The sequence below is a fragment of the Lytechinus variegatus genome, chromosome 10, assembly GCF_018143015.1.
Source record: "Lytechinus variegatus isolate NC3 chromosome 10, Lvar_3.0, whole genome shotgun sequence".
In the NCBI taxonomy this organism is placed as follows: Eukaryota; Metazoa; Echinodermata; class Echinoidea; order Temnopleuroida; family Toxopneustidae; genus Lytechinus; species Lytechinus variegatus.
The window spans coordinates 2,116,921-2,134,581 of record NC_054749.1 but is presented as its reverse complement, the minus strand read 5'-3'; the positions used below and the strand labels follow the sequence as shown (position 1 = coordinate 2,134,581).

Sequence of the window (17,661 nt, the reverse complement as noted above, 5' to 3'; positions counted from 1 at the left end):
TGAGATGACATTACTCAACTCTACACTCACTTATTTCACAATTATCGCCAGCCCAGCCCGGGGAGCATGCGCAGATGTATGAATTGATCTGATCAATGCAGGATCCTCCATTCTGACAAGGAATGCTAGTACATTCATCCGAATCTATAAAGAAATGTTAGGAATAAAGAGGTCAGCAACTTAAGGACAAGATCATCCAATAAATCTTATTATATCTTATCTTGTTTTTTTTTTATTTATATATTTATTTTACCGAATCAAAAGACACATGATACAAACATAAATCAATTTTACATGGCATAAACAAACAGAAGGGAATTAAGCAGTTCTACATGTACATGCTGGTCAGGAATGTCAAACGCACATATTAGCTGTTGCTCGGAAGCATATCACCTTACACATGTAGTACTGTTTACAAGTATCAAACATAACTGCTCATTAACATAGATGTAAATTAAAAATATCACGTGAAAATTAATTGATACAGAATGATGTCATTATAAAAATATTAGATAAATCAATTAATTAATAGCAAGGAAGAAGTGGAGGATTTAAAAAACAAAATAATTCGGATTTGTAGCTGCAAATACTATGCAAAAGGGTCAACAAGGGGTGTGGATGAACTATTATTTCAAGCATGGTAACAAAATACAGTCTGGATACAATTTTTAAAATTTGGTGGAAATTGCACAATACAATTTAATTGAGTATTTAGCGAGATCCTTATGAAAGAATGAACTAAAAGCATTAGAAGTCTGAGCAATTCTTACTGATTTGACAGACATTCCCTTCCCATCCTGATGCACATGTACAGTTGAAACCATCCACTCCATCGATACAAGTTCCTCCGTTAAAACAGGGGCTGCTGGCACACTCGTCGATATCTGAAAATAAAGAAGCAGATGCCCACGAAAATATATCAATGATTGACCTTCGTGAGTGCGATCATTACCGTCACTGCTTTGTTGTTTTATTCATTGTTCCTTATTTAACCGTTGGCTGTACAAGGAGGCTGACACGTACATACTAACACCAAGAGGTTTATCGCACTGAGTCCTGTTCTATATTACGATACTCAAATTTACGAAGGTGCATTTTAATAGAAGACGATAGTACGAAAACACTTTAGAAAATTCCAACCGAAGCATGTGAAAAGGATATCGCATTCCGTCTGAAAGGTTATAACAGGACATCAATGATTTGATATACATACTTGTGATTTATCTAATAAAACATGGATCAGTTGGTTGTAGAGGACATGGTAAAATAAAAAGGTAAAACGAAAGGTATTGTCTTATTGATATTCAGAAGAAAATTTACAGATATATCGGAAAAGGAAAAAGAGAACTCACAAAGAAAGGATATTTTATTTGTGAACGGACGTGAGAATATCATCATAAGTTCAACCTTCTGATTTTTCATGCAAATAATGGAAATTTCTCTTTCACTCCTTTTTTTCATCCAGCTATAAATCATAATTTTCCATGAGATACTCATGGCGCCATTGGATGCAAATCGCTCTAAAACTGGTGCATGTTTATGCATTCAAATTGATTATTGAGACAAATCTCACGTCATCACATTAATTAACATCCCGTTTCATACCAGCTGAAAATAAGGAAAAATCTTATTCCCGAGAAAGTACATAAAAATGGATCAGGGGAGCGTTTCATGAAAGGACTTGTCGGGCGTTTTATCCGACAAGTCCTGTTTTATCCGACAGTTACTTTAGTAACAGTGCTTCTCAACCAATCAGAATCGAGGAAAGTTGTCAGATCTGACAACTTGTCGGACGAAAATATTGATGAAACGCCCCCCTGATTTCCATATTTCAGCGTTATCCCGGAATCAAATATTTACAAGACGATTGTAATAATTAGTTTTCTCCTTTCCCATTTAAAAGGGGTAAGAGAAGTAGAAAAACAGCCCCGTGTCGTAATACCTACAAATTTATAAAATAGTGATTGGATCCTTTACAAATTAAATTCAATTCAATTGAAATTCAAACTAGTGGGCCAATCGATCAAATGATAAGTTAACAATTTTAGCAAAAAAAATTGCACGTGACTGGTACTAATGACTCGTTCAATTGTCATTTTGTAATTATCTGTGTTATTGCTTGAACATTTATTGTGTCATAAATACCATGCGAATACATCTCAATTCGGCTTTAGCCCGATGATGTATTGATTTTCAGTGATAAACCATTTATCTATCTATTTATCTATTGAACGGCCATGGTTTGAAATGAAGATGGTTTATGATAAGTCGTTATAATTATGTCTATCGGTTTATGAGGATCCAAGTTACTATCTTATAAAACAAATAATGCACATCATTCTGCTCCCGCATTAGACTACACTCGTTACCTTTGAAACAGTCCGAACGCCCTCGGCTACAACCTGAGCATGTTAGAACTGTTTCAAGGGTACCTCGAGCGTGTAATTTTGCTAAAGGCCCTCAAGGGCTTGTATTAAATCACCGGCATAATAAGAAAGGGAATAAGAATTCCATAATCCCGAATCTTTCTTAGTATAACCACAGAACCGTCAAGTATTGCTCTTCCTTCAAGATATAGGCGACATACAGAACTTTGATTTCGCAATTTATCCTCCACTTATAAATATCTATACTGAACCAGATCAAAGGAATAGGGATTGACTTTGATTAAAACAATTTGTTTTTAGTAAAAACCATAAACTTAGAATAGGAAATATATGATATACCTCTCTAGTCTCTTATATTTGGGAAACCAGCTGATGGAAAATGGAAACCTCTATAAAATTAATACCAGGGATTCGTTGGTAATTATAAAATGATTGGACAGTACCACTAGGTCAACACGATCATAGAGGAAATTAACATATTTGGGATAAGGAAAGTAACATATTTGGGATAATGAAAACACCATATCTGGGATAAGGAAAGTAACATATTTGGGATAATGAAAACACCATATCTGGGATAAGGAAAGTAACATATTTGGGATAATGAAAACACCATATCTGGGATAAGGAAAGTAACATATCTGGATAAGGAAAACATATTTGGGATAAGGAAAGTAACATATTTGGAATAAGGAAAACAACATATCTGAGATAAGGAAAGTAACATATTTGGGATAAGGAAAAAAACACATCTGGGTTAAGGAAAGTTCCACATTTGGAATAAGAAAAACAACATATCTGGGATAAGGAAAGTTCCACATTTGGGATAAGGAAAACAACACATCTGGGTTAAGGAAAGTAACATATTTGGAATAAGAAAAACAACATATCTGGGATAAGGAAAGTAACATATATGTAATAAGGAAAGCAACATATACGGGATAAGGAAAGTAACATATTTGAAATAAAAAAACAACATATCTGGGATAAGGAAAGTAACATATTTGGAATAAGGAAAACAACATATCTGGGATAAGGAAAGGTTTTCTTTGCGATGACCCCTTCAGCTTCCCAAAGCTAGAACTGAATGTAAAAGAAAATCTTTCGCATATTTCGGACCCAAATTATTTAATGCACTTCTTTCAAATTTACAAGCCTGTATCTCCTTGTTAGTTTTTAAAAAAATATGCAAAGCCTTTCATTTGAATTGATGAAGAGCAAAATAACATTCCATTGATTATACAATGCTATGTAGTTGTATGTTTAAATTGACACTTCCCACTCTAAATTTTTTTTATGTTAATTGTTTCTGATGTTAAATAGTTTGTATTTTGTTTTTTTGACGTTGATTTTTTTTGATGATATATTTTATAGTTATCTTGACATGTATTTTAAACTGCAGGGCGCCTTTGTAAAGCAATTTTAAGAACTGAACAGGCCTACCCTGAAGTATAAAATAAATAAAGCAAAATGAATAATATAAATAAATAAATAAATAAATAAATATATTTGGGATAAAAAAAACATATCTGGGATAAGGAAAGTAATATATTTGGGGTAAAGAAAACAACATATCTGGGATAAGGAAAGTAATATATTTGGGAAAGGAAATGCGTATTTCATATGATACAATGTTATTCCATATTACATCCCCGTAGAATCCAGCACCTGTATCTTATCATTATTTTTTTTTCGTAAAATAACAAACTTTTGCATTGAGATGACATACCAGACGAGTTAGACGAGCTCGACGAGTTAAACGAGCTCGACGAGTTAAACGAGCTAGACGAGTTAAACGAGCTAGACGAGTTGGAGAAAGTACGGTACAATCCTGTTCATAGAGGCAAGGGTTCATAGAACGGTTAGAAAATGATTAGGCCTACACCTTGGAATCGATCCCGTTATGAGCCATGTCGCTATAAGGTAAGATAGTCTAGAGGAACATACCCCTGGTTTTCGCTTGCATAACGCAGTCTTTAGAAGGAGACTAGATTCATTCATGCTGTGCGATGTGGCTGCTCATTGTTTGGAGTCTACTTCCACCCCCCCCCCCCCCCCTCTTCCATCGCTCCGCCCTCGGCATGATTTGTGTTTGAAGACTAAAGCTAAGAGAAATAACTAACATTTTAATTGAATATATTCAGTCGAATATGATTTTAACAATCATTAATTGTTTATTCTTGAATGCGGAAGTTGCAAATGGTATCTATTCTGCCGTACTTTGGCAAAAGGAAGCAAGTTACAAAAGTATTTCGTTGTAAATGAGCAATGTGTGTTCGCCATGCAATTTAACAGCATATTTCCTTCAATTTCTTTCCATAGAACAATGATATCTTCCCAAAATTTTGCCTCAACGTGCGACATACAAAGGGTGTTTCAGAAACAACAAATAACTCAAATTAGACCGATGTGTCACTGGCTTCCTTTTGCCAAAGTTGGGCAGTATTGTGGTTGATGGAACTCCAAAGATCGATTGATTTGCTCTTTGCTTCCCAGACACTCAACGGTGATATTCATTTTATATGCTGAATAACAATAACCAGTATGATAATAAGGTGCAACATTTATAAAGCGCTTAGTACAATATATCTAAGCGCTGCATATTATTACCCCGGCTTTAGCACGGCTATCCTGATAAGGTACTCGAGCATTCTAGGAATTCTATCCTACCGGGTTCCTATGGAGTAGAGAGTGGAAATTATACAGCTAAACGTCTTGCCAAAGAATGCCAGTGCCGCGGTGGAATTCGAACCCCGGACCTTGTAGTTCAAAGTCCGGAGACTCATTCACAGGGCCACAGCACCTTTACAAATGACCGAATGAATAAATTTACAGTGAACTTGTCAATCAGTACTTGTACTTACCAATATCACAGTTCGTACCAGCCCATCCAGAATCACAGGTACAGTCATAGCGGTTTATCCCGTCGGTACAGATGCCATTTTGACATGGATTACTGGCACATTCGTCGACATCTACAGGGGTGAAATGTGGAATAATGCTACGACCATGAAAACTTGAATAATTGATTTACCTTAAGGAAATTCAAGGTAAGTCTGATACGCAGTTTGTACTAGCCCAACTCTGAAATACTAGTAAAAATACGAGTGAATGGACTTGAAACCATACAATCAATCAATAAATCAATGAGTACATAATGCAACTGTTAATTATAAACAAATCAATTCCTGAGTGTTGAGACTGTGCTAATACATCAATATTACTCTGAAAGAAATGCATTATAAATTTATCCGTGTGTGGAGTTCACGGTACACCATGTATCCTCTCGCGAGCATGAGTGTGGTCCCGGAAATTACCACCCAAACTCGACGTTTCTACAAAAAAATTTTTGTCATCTTCTGACAAAATAGAATCCACCGTTTACCGTGAAGCATCTACATTTATTTCTTCGCCATAGAAACCTCAAAAGTTACTTTATTGTTTATTCTCGACTCCTTGTGAAAGAAAATGAGCGCATTGTATCTATAATTAATCTTATTTTATTTATATTGTCCTATGTTTGTTTTATAATGATGTTAGGAAAAAATTTGAAAATATATCTTACTGATCAGGCAAGTCGGCCCAGTCCAACCTGAGGCACAGTTACACAAATAGCTGTTGACGCCATCTATACAGGTACCACCGTTCAGACATGGATTGCTTGCACATTCGTTGATATCTTCAGGAGAAAATACAAAGATAAATTGCGGAATTACTTCACTAAATTTATTAAGTGAATCCTACATAGGCGACATACAAAAGGACACATTTAGATCATCGCCTGGTAAGGGTGTTAAAAATATTTGTGTTGTATATGAACTTCTCGACAGATCAGGGGGAGCGTTTCATCACCATTTTTTTTTTCTTTTCATGAAACGCTCCACGGATCTGACAACTTTCCTTCATTTTGATTGGCTGTGTGTTTCTCTGGTAACTGTAACACTCACCAGACGACACTATTGGAAGATTTGGGTTTAATTCTGTCAGCGGGAACTGTGGTCTATACAAAAAAATCAAATCGATAAGTCCACCCAAGATAAAACTAAATCTAGCATAGGTATTCATGGCAGATATTCCTTGCAGCATAGTCGGGATCCGTATCAAGCGTTGTATTCGAAGAACAAACGCCACTTTGTCCGGAAAATGTCGTGAAAACCAGTACGGCCAAGAACGACATCGCTCCCGCATTTTTGTCATTTCAAGTCATAAAAATAAATGTACAAAGAAGTGAGATATTCTTGCAGTTATGATACGACGAATACTCAAATGAAGTAGTATGGACTAAATATCAATACCTAAAAATATATATATTGCAATTCAGACATGAATACACAACGCAGCGAAATTCAAAACGAACTTAAACCAAAGATGTTAAAAGGCCCCTCAATTTTTTGTTCATGTCATTTGATTTTAGCAAGGAGACCTAACAATTTTCCCATTTTCACCGTAAAATCTCCCTCTCTAGTCATGGCGCCTATAGATAATAATTATGTTGAGGAGCATGATCTTGATTAAGTGAGAGGGAATGACATAATGATTTCTTGACAAACCTGTCTCGCAGTTAAATCCAGTGAACCCAGGAGCACAGTTACAAGAATAGCTTCGTATGGCATCCACGCACGTTCCTCCGTTGATACACGGAGCACTCAGACAATCATCACCATCTGAAAGAGTAAGGTATTGTGGAATGAAAAAATTGTTAATGTAATATCAGTGAGAAGAGTTAATGTTTTCTGCTATCATATTCTTCCCACATATCAAACTCACTGATCAGTATATCCACCATTGTGACACAATTGCAGTTTATTTGACTTTTAATGTTTTGTTCGTATGTTGTAATCATTTATGTGTCATTTCTAGTTTTCATTTGTTTAAAACGAAAGCAAGTGTTGTAGCTTTGTCATTATGCAACTACCATGGTAACCTTGATTCTGATTTGCTGCTGAGCCCTGTTACCATGGAAGTTGCTATTATGGAAAAGTTAAAACAGTTACGAGTCATTTATCAAACGGGCCCCAGGAGGAGTATATCTTATTTTGATCAATGGTTGCCCAGATGGTCAATAAAGTGATATGATTTTTTACAAACATTTTGCAAATGGGAGCTACTAAAAGATATTTCTATTAATTGTTACCTGCGCTGACGGAAATGCTAAATCCTCTCATCTGGACGTTACGATCCGATGAGAAGAGAAACCAGGCCGATGACCCAGCGACAGAGATGACCACAGGTAACGAATTAAGGGTACCCTGATAGACCCCTTCTGCATTGTTGATATCAACGGTGTCCCCAAAGCCGTACTCAAGCAGGTCTTTCTTGAGCTCGGTGCTGAAGTCTTCGATCGTGAAGTTCATGATGTGCGCTCCGTGGCTCCGGATAAGATAGAAGCATTCCTGTCGTGGTCCGTAATTCGAAGGATAATTCGGGCTCTGGAAAGTGCCTACCTGGTCGTAGATGTTGGTCCCACACTCCTGAACTATAACATGTGTAAAATAAGAAGAGGGTTGGTATAAACAATCTCCTTTTTTAAGAAATAGCACAAAATGTACGTGCTTATCCTGGTTTCACATTGATAGATAAAAAAAATACCAAAGTGGATCTAGATTTCGGTCTAAGTTATATTCTAAAGACTGTGAATCAAATTAGGCTAGTGTACCATTCCCACCTATCATAAAGTGACATGTATACATGATGGTCTTCTTTCATTCGTTGAATTCATGAAGCAAAATATATCAGTCCTTATTACTATAGACATGCCGGAACTGCGGCTAATGTAAAGAATAACAGATATTGGGTTCAAATAGAACATGAATATATTATTTAGTAAAATAATGGGAAAATGTTGTCTCATTGGAAATAAATGAAAGTTGTTTTTTTTCTCAATTATTTGGTGAAACTTACACAACAAGTTGTTGTTAACTAATCTAGCTTTATAAGGGACGTTGCCAAAAAGAATTGCTATCAATTGCAAATTTTAGATACCCATTTCATCAAAAGCCAATCATTTTACACTTGTAAATTAAAAATCAGACCATCTATAAACTGCAAATTTGCAATGAGCAGGGTGACTTTCGATGGATTTATGGTTCTAAAATTGTCTTTCGATCAATTGCAGACTTCTTGCAACACCCCATTCGAGTTCAAACTACTGTCTCAATCACTACTACTTCTTAAATACAATAGATAAAATCCATTATCGAATCAAAGACCTACATCTACATAAAACTGTATCGAGTAATCAAATTATTCGTCAATAGAATAAACAAACACTGTGCAGTCCCTCAATGAATGTGTGGTAAACAGGTATGCTTTGTCTTATTTGACTTAAAGGAGGTACTCCGGGATAAGAATTAAATGATTTGAACAGATTAAAAAAATCAGACAAACAAAACACTGAAAATCTTATCAAAATCGGACAATGAATCTGATCATTATATATTTAAGATTTGCATTATTTCGGTGAAACAGTTCTATGCATGCGTCATGAATATTCATTGAGAAAATTGACACTGTAATGTCATATCTCCACTTGCTCTTTTAACATATTTTATTGTTTGAAATTATGTTTATTCAACGTTTGTCCTCCCAAAAAATACATGTAAAAAATGGATTGAAAACTAATTGAATGCATTACATATTCATTGCTGCAACTTATGTTTTACTTGTAGAGGTAATAAGCCTTTTGGACTTTGAATCACAAGGTCCGGGGTTCAAATCCCATCGCAGCACTCGCGTCCTTTGGCAAGAAAGGAATTCTGTGAATGCTTGATGCATATTATTATAATCATTATTATTATTGCCGTTATTATCATTATTATTATCATAAGGGAGATATGTCACATGCACATGTATGAAAATATGCAGTGGTTGTGATTTCATGTAGAAACGTAACGGAAAAGAAAGCGGGGATATGATATCATCAGTCAATATTCATGGCAACTTGCGAAAACTGCATGTCCTCAAATATTTTTGCTAAACTTTAAAACTCATTGGTATTTATCAGATTTCGTTGTGACTATCAGCACTTGTTCAGTGAATTTACTTTATTTATTCAATCAAGATATAGTCATTTTTAACGCGGAACACCACTTTAAAGGAACTTTCCCACTGAATTACTTACGCAATGGTCGTTCACAATTGGTGCCATGAAAATTCTGTGCACATTCACACGTGTATGAGCCTTCCAACCCATCTCGGCATACTGCTCCATTCTGACAAGGTCCACTGTCACACTCTATAGATGGTTAAAATAAAAAAAAATGAAAGAAAAAAGGTAATGATTTCATAAACAATCTGTGCCGGTTAAATGGAAAGAATTGGTCGCGAACTGAATATTCAGTAATTGGTATTCCAATGCATGACAGACGTTTTTGTGCAGACAATTTATTGCATAATACAAAAGTTATATACTCAGGAATCATGCGCTATTCACTTTATTAATAATATATTTTTGTATTCTATCTGTCTGGTTTAAAACCAAAAATTCTTTTTTTTCAGAGTTCAAATGACTAAAACTGAACCTGTTTACAATAATCAAAACATAATGGTAGATGAATTGATAATAGCAACTAGAAAAAGGGAATAACATTATAGCAAAATTAAAAATGTACATGTATGTACGTAGAATAATTAAAGACCACAGTGTTTGAATCTACATGTTCTCGGCTTTTATATGCATGCACATGTACCTTGAGCTTGACGACAAAAAAAACGAAAAACGATAGCAATTTCAATACATTCAGTACGTAACATTCAGCGTTGAAGGTTTGATTTATCGCGCTCCAGTATCGTGTGAATATAAAATCTCCATATGAATTCTGATATAGAGAATATGAAATGCCACGGTAGTGCCTATCCAATAGCAATTCTATTACCCCTCGATCCCCGGCCCCACCCCTATTTGTGAATAATTGGAAATGCCATAGAAACCAACAGAAATGCAGTTATCATCGGAATCATGAAATAAGAGGAAAATACGACAGTGTTTCATTATTCAAAATGAAACGATGCATTGATCATTATACTGATACGTGGAGTAGAAAGTCATTTATCATTCTCATTACGAGTAGATGTGTGTATTCAGACCTCTCTAATACAATCATCATCAAGTCATACACCACTACGTTCGCCAATTATTATCCGATATAGTCCATATCTCTAAATCTACAATGCCCATTATCTTAACTTGATTTGCGTAAAAATGTAATTGAAAAATATATATACATTATGCATCAGAAAAAGTTCTTTTGATGATTAATCAATTTATTCAATTATCCATAAAAAATCGACCCGCATATAAGAAACATTTGGCAGATATCGATGTCATAATAAAATTATACATGAACATTTCAAAAAGATGGTAAGAAGATGGATAATATTGTTGTTATCGTTTATTCCATTACTCTATATTACACACTTGTTGGAGGACTACATGCAGTAGACATTCATGGGGATTAATATTCAACAGAGTTCATAACACAAAAGATGAATATATCACACGTCCTCTGTACGAAGCGACTACTATAATGCACTTGCTCAAGCAATATAGATGATTATGGTGCGCGGCCATAGTTGTCATGGTAATGCTTAACGCTTTTAATTATCTCAATCGATTTGCCTTGTAAACAGACAGGGAGCGATGGCTGATGCATTGTCAACGGGATTGGACCCAACATAATGCATTTTTTGTATGAAACTAAGCCTAACCATGTACATTTTGCATTTTTTTCGTTTAATGTGTTTACCGAAATTGAGCTTACCCATGTTGTACTTTGTATGTTACCATAAACTAGAAATGAATATTTTTAATCATAATCGTTATCCTGAGAACTTTCTGGGCACAGTGAAAGAACTGTATGGAGTGTTGTATATAGAGATGTAACGGATATTGCAAAATGAAAGCAAAATATATATATGTATTTCCATGGACCCTAATGTACATGGTATTTCTATGAGTAATATCTTTGATTATGTAAATTCGCTCAAAATAAGAAGGAAAATATTGCTCCATTGTTCGAAATCGCCTTGCAAGGGTAGATAAATATTGAAGTTAGTGGGGTCTGCTGGTCGTGATATGACGTGTCCTTCAAACCTGCTACTTGTTATAACGGTCAAATAAAATACGAGACAGGCGTGTGATCCAGTTATTCAAGTGACTGATATATTCTAGTTTTTGTTTTTCTAATGGTACGTCGGCCATAGTAATGCTTGTATAATTTCAAATTGCTTCATAAAGTTGTGCGTTAACAACGACTAAATGATATGCAATTTTGTTACAGGCATTTTAGCACATGAAAGCAGAATTTGATGAAAACCCACAGTTTTGACCCCCCAAAAATATTATGATAGAATAAGAAATGATGAAAGGGAATGTTTATAGAAACAATTACAATATTGACGTAATTGTGATTGTATTTCTACATCATGAATCTCATAAAGAAGTAATGTCTATGACTTTTGCTTGTACCATGCATATTTTGGTTTTGCATGTTTCCTTTTCTGTTTTTTGTGTATTTTATGTGTCGCAGTTTACATGCTTAACGTTTTCTATTTTTTTTTATTCCATATCCCATGAAGATATCCATGCATATCATGAAGTGGCACCTAGTATACATGTAGCAGTAGTGATATTCAAATGTGGTGTTTTGATTCAAGATTATATCCCCCATGTCTTTGGACAATAATTCTCTTACGTAACGTCTCATTCAACAGTAGCATTCTAAAAGGGATTTAATTTTGAAACCCAATAAAGGGGAACCTAAATCCGTTATAAGGCAAATTTGTACACAATTTCCACGATATCTTTGGCATATAGTTCCTTTATATCTCGAGGATCTCATTGTCAAATGCTTTGGTTACGTATAAGGTGGTGGTAGATCAAAACTCAATATCAGCAACATGATCAAGGTTTACACTGAGTGGAGAATAATCAATGAATCGATATCACGTGACCGACATCTAGATTAGTTTTGAGAAACACTCTCCCTTTGTATCCTTGATTCGCGGTTCAATGAAAATAAGGTGTTGCTGGTGAACGGGTGTGGTCAAATTCTTGCTTGAGGGGGGGGGGCAAGAGGGACCGAAAGAGGAAGAGAGTGAAAAATCAATATAGAAAGGAAATTAAGAGAAGATATAAATAAATAAATAAATATATAAATAAATAAATAAATAAATAAAGGGGAAAACAGAAAGAAGGGGAGAGAGAAAAAAAAAGAAACCCAGTACGAAAAGGAAACAGAGATAAACTTCATCTTCGAGACAGGATGCAGAGCTCTCGGAAGATTATAGCAGAAGAAGGAGAAACATCAGATTTTCACAAGATTTAATGAATCGGGGGATTCAAATATCTGCTTTTAAATGAATTCAAATTATTGATGCCCGTCTTTTTCGTCTACATGTCAAATTTGCTGTACGATTGTGCCAATTGTATTCATGATTATGCCTGTTATGTTATGATACATGTTTTTAATAAAATATGTTTGTATACTACATGTATATGTAGGGGAAGGCGGGGTAAGTTGTGACAGTTTTTGCTTTTTGCATGTTAGAATTGATATGATTAATGATCTTGTCGAAATAAGTACCTTGCTTTGAAATTTCATTCTTCTGAAATATTTTCCACCTATATATAACTTTCTACCCCAACACTGAAAGTCATCGTGACCTTTGAAAAAACCGGTGTAAAATGGCTCAACTTGCCCCATATATGGGGTAAGTTTGAGCCACCTTCTGGGGTAAGTTGAGCCACAAAAACTATTTACAAAATGTATGGGGGGAGAACCAGCATGTCAATTTTTTGTTTAAAGTCTTTTCACTTGCTAATTCTCTAAAAATACTAACATCCTGTATAAGGAAAAGAGCAGTCATGTAAATTTGCTCCTTTCAGCCTGCATTTCAATCGATTTTTATGTTTTTTTTTTGTTTTTAAGATATATTACCATAGGAATTACCATGGCTCAACTTGCCCCATGCTGTTTGGCTCAACTTACCCCAGTCCGAACTTAGTGCGATAATTTTGTATCCACACATTTATTATGCATCCATCATATAAAAGACTACGACAAGAATGAAGATCCATACCTGGACTAATAATGTTGTTATCATGTCTTCATTATATTTAAAGACGTGTGTGTTTATAAAGCACTTATGTATTTCACACTCTTTTTTACTTTTTTGGCTGAAATTCACGTTTTCCCTCTAAAAAACTACTTTTTGTTTCAAAGTTGGAATTGGGGTTAGGGGTTATGCTATGGGTCAGCAATACATGACACCACCACAATGTCTGACTCATTCATTATTGGCCTGCGGCTGGTGGCTCAACTTGCCCCTATGCTCAACTTACCCCGCCTTCCCCTATATTGTCGAATAATCCCCAATCTCATCGAGGGTGACCAACATATTGTTCGAAATGTTTTTTTTTGTATGTTAAATAAATTAATAATTATTAAACATGTTGATTAATACCGATATGATTAATACCAATAAATATATCATATAGAATATAGAGATAGTAGATGAATGTCAAAATGTCAAAATTAGATTGTCTTCATATCGATACGTGAATAGAAATATGGACAGATAAATAATAAGTTATATGGCTTACGCATTGGACCAAAATTTTGGGGAAAAGTATGGAAGTGGACGAACAAGAGCATTTATGACTTTTTAACATAGTATCTTCCAAACAAATTTCGTATCCGTGACACTGAATGCTTGATCTTGATTTCATCATTATTCCTCATCCCATAAATGTGAGATGATACACTCTAAAAATGAAGTGCTAATTTAGCGCCTAAGGAGCTTAATGTAATAGTGACTGCACTTCAGTGCTGATTTCGTAATTCAAATTTGAAGTATAGTGACTGCACTCCAAAGTGCAGTCACTATACATGTACAAGTTCTGTAAGTGCTAAATTAGCACTTCCTTTTTAGAGTACCAACATGTACTCCAGTGGGAGGTGGTGAACGTTTTCGGCAAAGAGGGGATACTATTTAAGTGTATAGTTTTGGATCATAATATTACTTCCATAATTTCATCACTCGCTGCCTTAATAAATAAAGAACGATAATGTCTGCTGAATGAGTTATACAAACTGCATTTATACAGAGTCTATTAAGACTGACTTGGGCAATTCCACAGGTTGGTCCAAATCATGTAACGTGAGTAACCGACACATTCCAAAGATTTGCCAGGAGCATAATAGAATTTCCCAAGTTTTGTTTTTATACAAAGGATAGTCAGACTGTGTACTTTGTTGTGATAAGGAGATGTTTAGTTCCTATCAATAATAATGGAGTTACAACTCCAAGTATGAGTCAAGGTGTCTCCAAATGTAACGTGAGTAACCGTGGAATAGCCCATTTAATAGTATTATCAGGCATGATATTCAAAATGGGCATAAACATGTTTGTTTAGAGCTTGGCTAATTTCTTTACGTTATGATCACAATAACGTACAAAGCATACAGGAGATGATGCCAGTGAATACGTCTACTTGGTATTAAACTTAAAGGTCAAGTCCACCTCAGAAGAATGTTGATTTGAATCAATAGAGAAAAATCAGACAAGCACAATGCTGAAAATTTCATTAAAATCGGATGTGTATGTGTGTATTTTAGTTTTGTCAGACGTGTATCAATCAGATATGATTATTTACGTCTGGGACCGACCTTTAACGTCACCATCCGAAACACGTGACCAGGGCTGCGTAACACAAAGATTAGCGATCAATCGCTAAATGGACTGGCCGATAAAGTTCAATGTTACACGCGCATTTGGTTTAAGATACTGACCAGGAACCAATCAGTGAGGTTCTTTCATATTTGCAATTCACCGCAAACCTTTGTGTTACGGAGCCCAGGGCTCGAACCTCTGCATGAATTTGTAACTTCCCCACAGCTTGGATTACAGGCGCACGCCACAACGCCCAGGATGTAAAATAAGTTATGACATTTCAAAGTTTCGCTTATTTTTAACAAAATAGTTATATGAACAAACAAGTTACATCCAAATGAGAGAGTCGATGATGTCACTCACTCACTATTTATTTTGTTTTTTATTGTTTGAATTATACAATATTCCAATTTTTACCAATTTGATGATTAGGACCTCCTTGCCTGAAGCACAAAAAGTTAAAATAATGGAATTCCACGTGTTCAGGGAGGAATGAAACTTAATTTCACATGTCAATGACGAGAAAAATAAAAATATTTCATATTTCATATAATAAAATACAAAAGAAATAGTGAGTGAATGATGTCACCAGTTCTTCATTTGCATACTGACCGAGATGTGCATATAACTGTTTTGTAAAATGAGGCGAAACTTAAAAATGCCATAAATTTCTTATTTTATATCCGATTTTGATGAAATTTTCAGTGTTAAGCTTGTTGAATTTTTCTCTTTTTATTCAAATCAAGTTTTTGATGGGGTAGACTTGTCCTTTAATGATGTTTATGAAGTACATGTATACGGTATAAAAGTGGTAGTTAACAAGACGCTTTTATTTTTTTGTTTTGTAATTGTATTTGATGGACATGGTTACACGTAGTTTGTAATGAATTGTATCAATTTGAAGGCAAGAAAGTGTAACACCCATCGTAACTTATTAGCTCTTGTGTACACTACAAAAACTCGATCGGTGTTGATTTAACACCAACCCGAAATCTATATATGTCCACATCAGAGAAGTTAAAAACACCAGTTTCGTTTTGGTCTAAAACCAGAAAGGTGTTTATACAACATCAATTAGTATCAAAACAGCATCGCTTTGATTCCAAACTGGTGTTGTTTCAATACTTCCCTGGTGTGGACATATATAGATTCCGGGCTGGTGTTAAGTTTACACCGAAGCTTTTGCAGTTTAGATTTGCCACTTCTTTTGTAAAATGTCTTGGGCTTGATTTACGTTTAATGCATTATAAACGTTCCCAATTAATAAGAAGTCTTTCATGATACATGAGGTTATGCATACTTAACAGAAACGCATAACTTTTTTGTGTAACCACTAATTTTGAATTCGACTTCAATACCAATTTATTGACTTCAAAATGTCATACAATCAGAAAATGAACAAGGAATAAAGAGGAAATAACAAACGAAGATTGAAACTAACGTGTAATCTCACAATATACCTACACATGTTCAGAATGTGTATTTTTCTTCCAGTTTTGTAAAGTATGTTATGACCCCTCAAGGGAATGTTGTCAATCTTGGGTAGGCCTTAGCCTTGAGGACTCCGTGATCATATTTTTTATGATCATGAAAAAATATGATCACGAAGTCCTCAAGGCTAGGTAGGCCTATACATGCATAACCCATATAATAGTACTTCACAACTACAGCAAAATTTAGTAATAATATTTCTAACAACATTCTTTAGTTTAACACGCAAGAGTAAATAAACACTAAAATAAACACGTAAGAAAAGTAAAGACTCTTACCATTCAACGCAGCCACTCCTGATGTTAAGACGAGAGAAAGGCCAAGAAGGGTGAACAAGTACGAATCCATCTTCGTCTCACCTTTCCGTCCTACTGATATTCCATATAACATTAATTATCAACCAATCCTTGATGCTAAGAGATCAAGAGGCAAAAATAACCACCTTTGTCCGTTTTGTAACTAATTTTGTAATACGTGTGGCAGGTTTGGTGGTGGCGCCGCGATTATGTAGGTAGCTTTCCCCGCGATTCGTCCAGTAGCTTCTTCTCGTACCAACGCAGAATCCTGAGGTCGCTTATTGATTATCAGTTTTCGCGTAACCCTCTTGGGTGTGTGTGCATCCATTCAGCCTTCCTTACGTCGCCCGTATTGTTCTCGTGAGAGTGCTCGCCATGCTCCGGTGGACGCCATGAAAAGGAATTTGCATCTTCTATTGTAAATGAGCCTTAGTCAATAATTTGTCTCTACAGCGGACAACTCATCGGCTATAGAGCTCGATTCAAATAAAAGCAATGCTCGCAATGATGAAATGATGGTCACCTGCTCATATCGATTGTTGATATATTATAAGTAAAATAAAATCATGGTATCCTCACATGATCTCTCTCCCTCTCTCTTTCCCTCCATCTCCCTCTCTCTACCTCTTCACATCTTTACTCGTTACTTTAAGGTTCCCTTTTATCACACACAGACACACACACGCACACTTGATAAATAAGACTAAAATTATATTGAACAGAAATCTATATAATGCAATCGACAACATCGCATCAAGGACGTTTTCAGATCTATCATTTGTTTATATTCTTCACGTCTCATCCAGTGTATAATT

General features: G+C 35.2%; 1 protein-coding gene across 3 annotated transcripts in view; it reads right to left on the bottom strand.

The window, feature by feature from the left end:
- Nucleotides 1–17,166, bottom strand: part of LOC121423067 (neurogenic locus notch homolog protein 2-like) — a 69,522-nt gene extending 52,356 nt beyond the window's left edge. For 2 of the 3 annotated variants that reach the window (XM_041618342.1, XM_041618343.1), the window contains exons 1-8: nucleotides 16,829–17,166; nucleotides 9,508–9,621; nucleotides 7,522–7,863; nucleotides 6,938–7,051; nucleotides 5,953–6,066; nucleotides 5,252–5,362; nucleotides 771–884; nucleotides 31–144 (exon numbers count right to left, since the gene is read on the bottom strand). In XM_041618342.1, coding sequence (XP_041474276.1) covers nucleotides 31–144; nucleotides 771–884; nucleotides 5,252–5,362; nucleotides 5,953–6,066; nucleotides 6,938–7,051; nucleotides 7,522–7,863; nucleotides 9,508–9,621; nucleotides 16,829–16,940 — 1,135 coding nt within the window. In that variant the 5' untranslated portion in view covers nucleotides 16,941–17,166. The remainder of the gene's footprint in view (nucleotides 1–30; nucleotides 145–770; nucleotides 885–5,251; nucleotides 5,363–5,952; nucleotides 6,067–6,937; nucleotides 7,052–7,521; nucleotides 7,864–9,507; nucleotides 9,622–16,828) is intronic. The other variant, XM_041618344.1, reaches the window with a different exon arrangement.
- Between the last annotated feature and the right edge of the window lie 495 nt (nucleotides 17,167–17,661).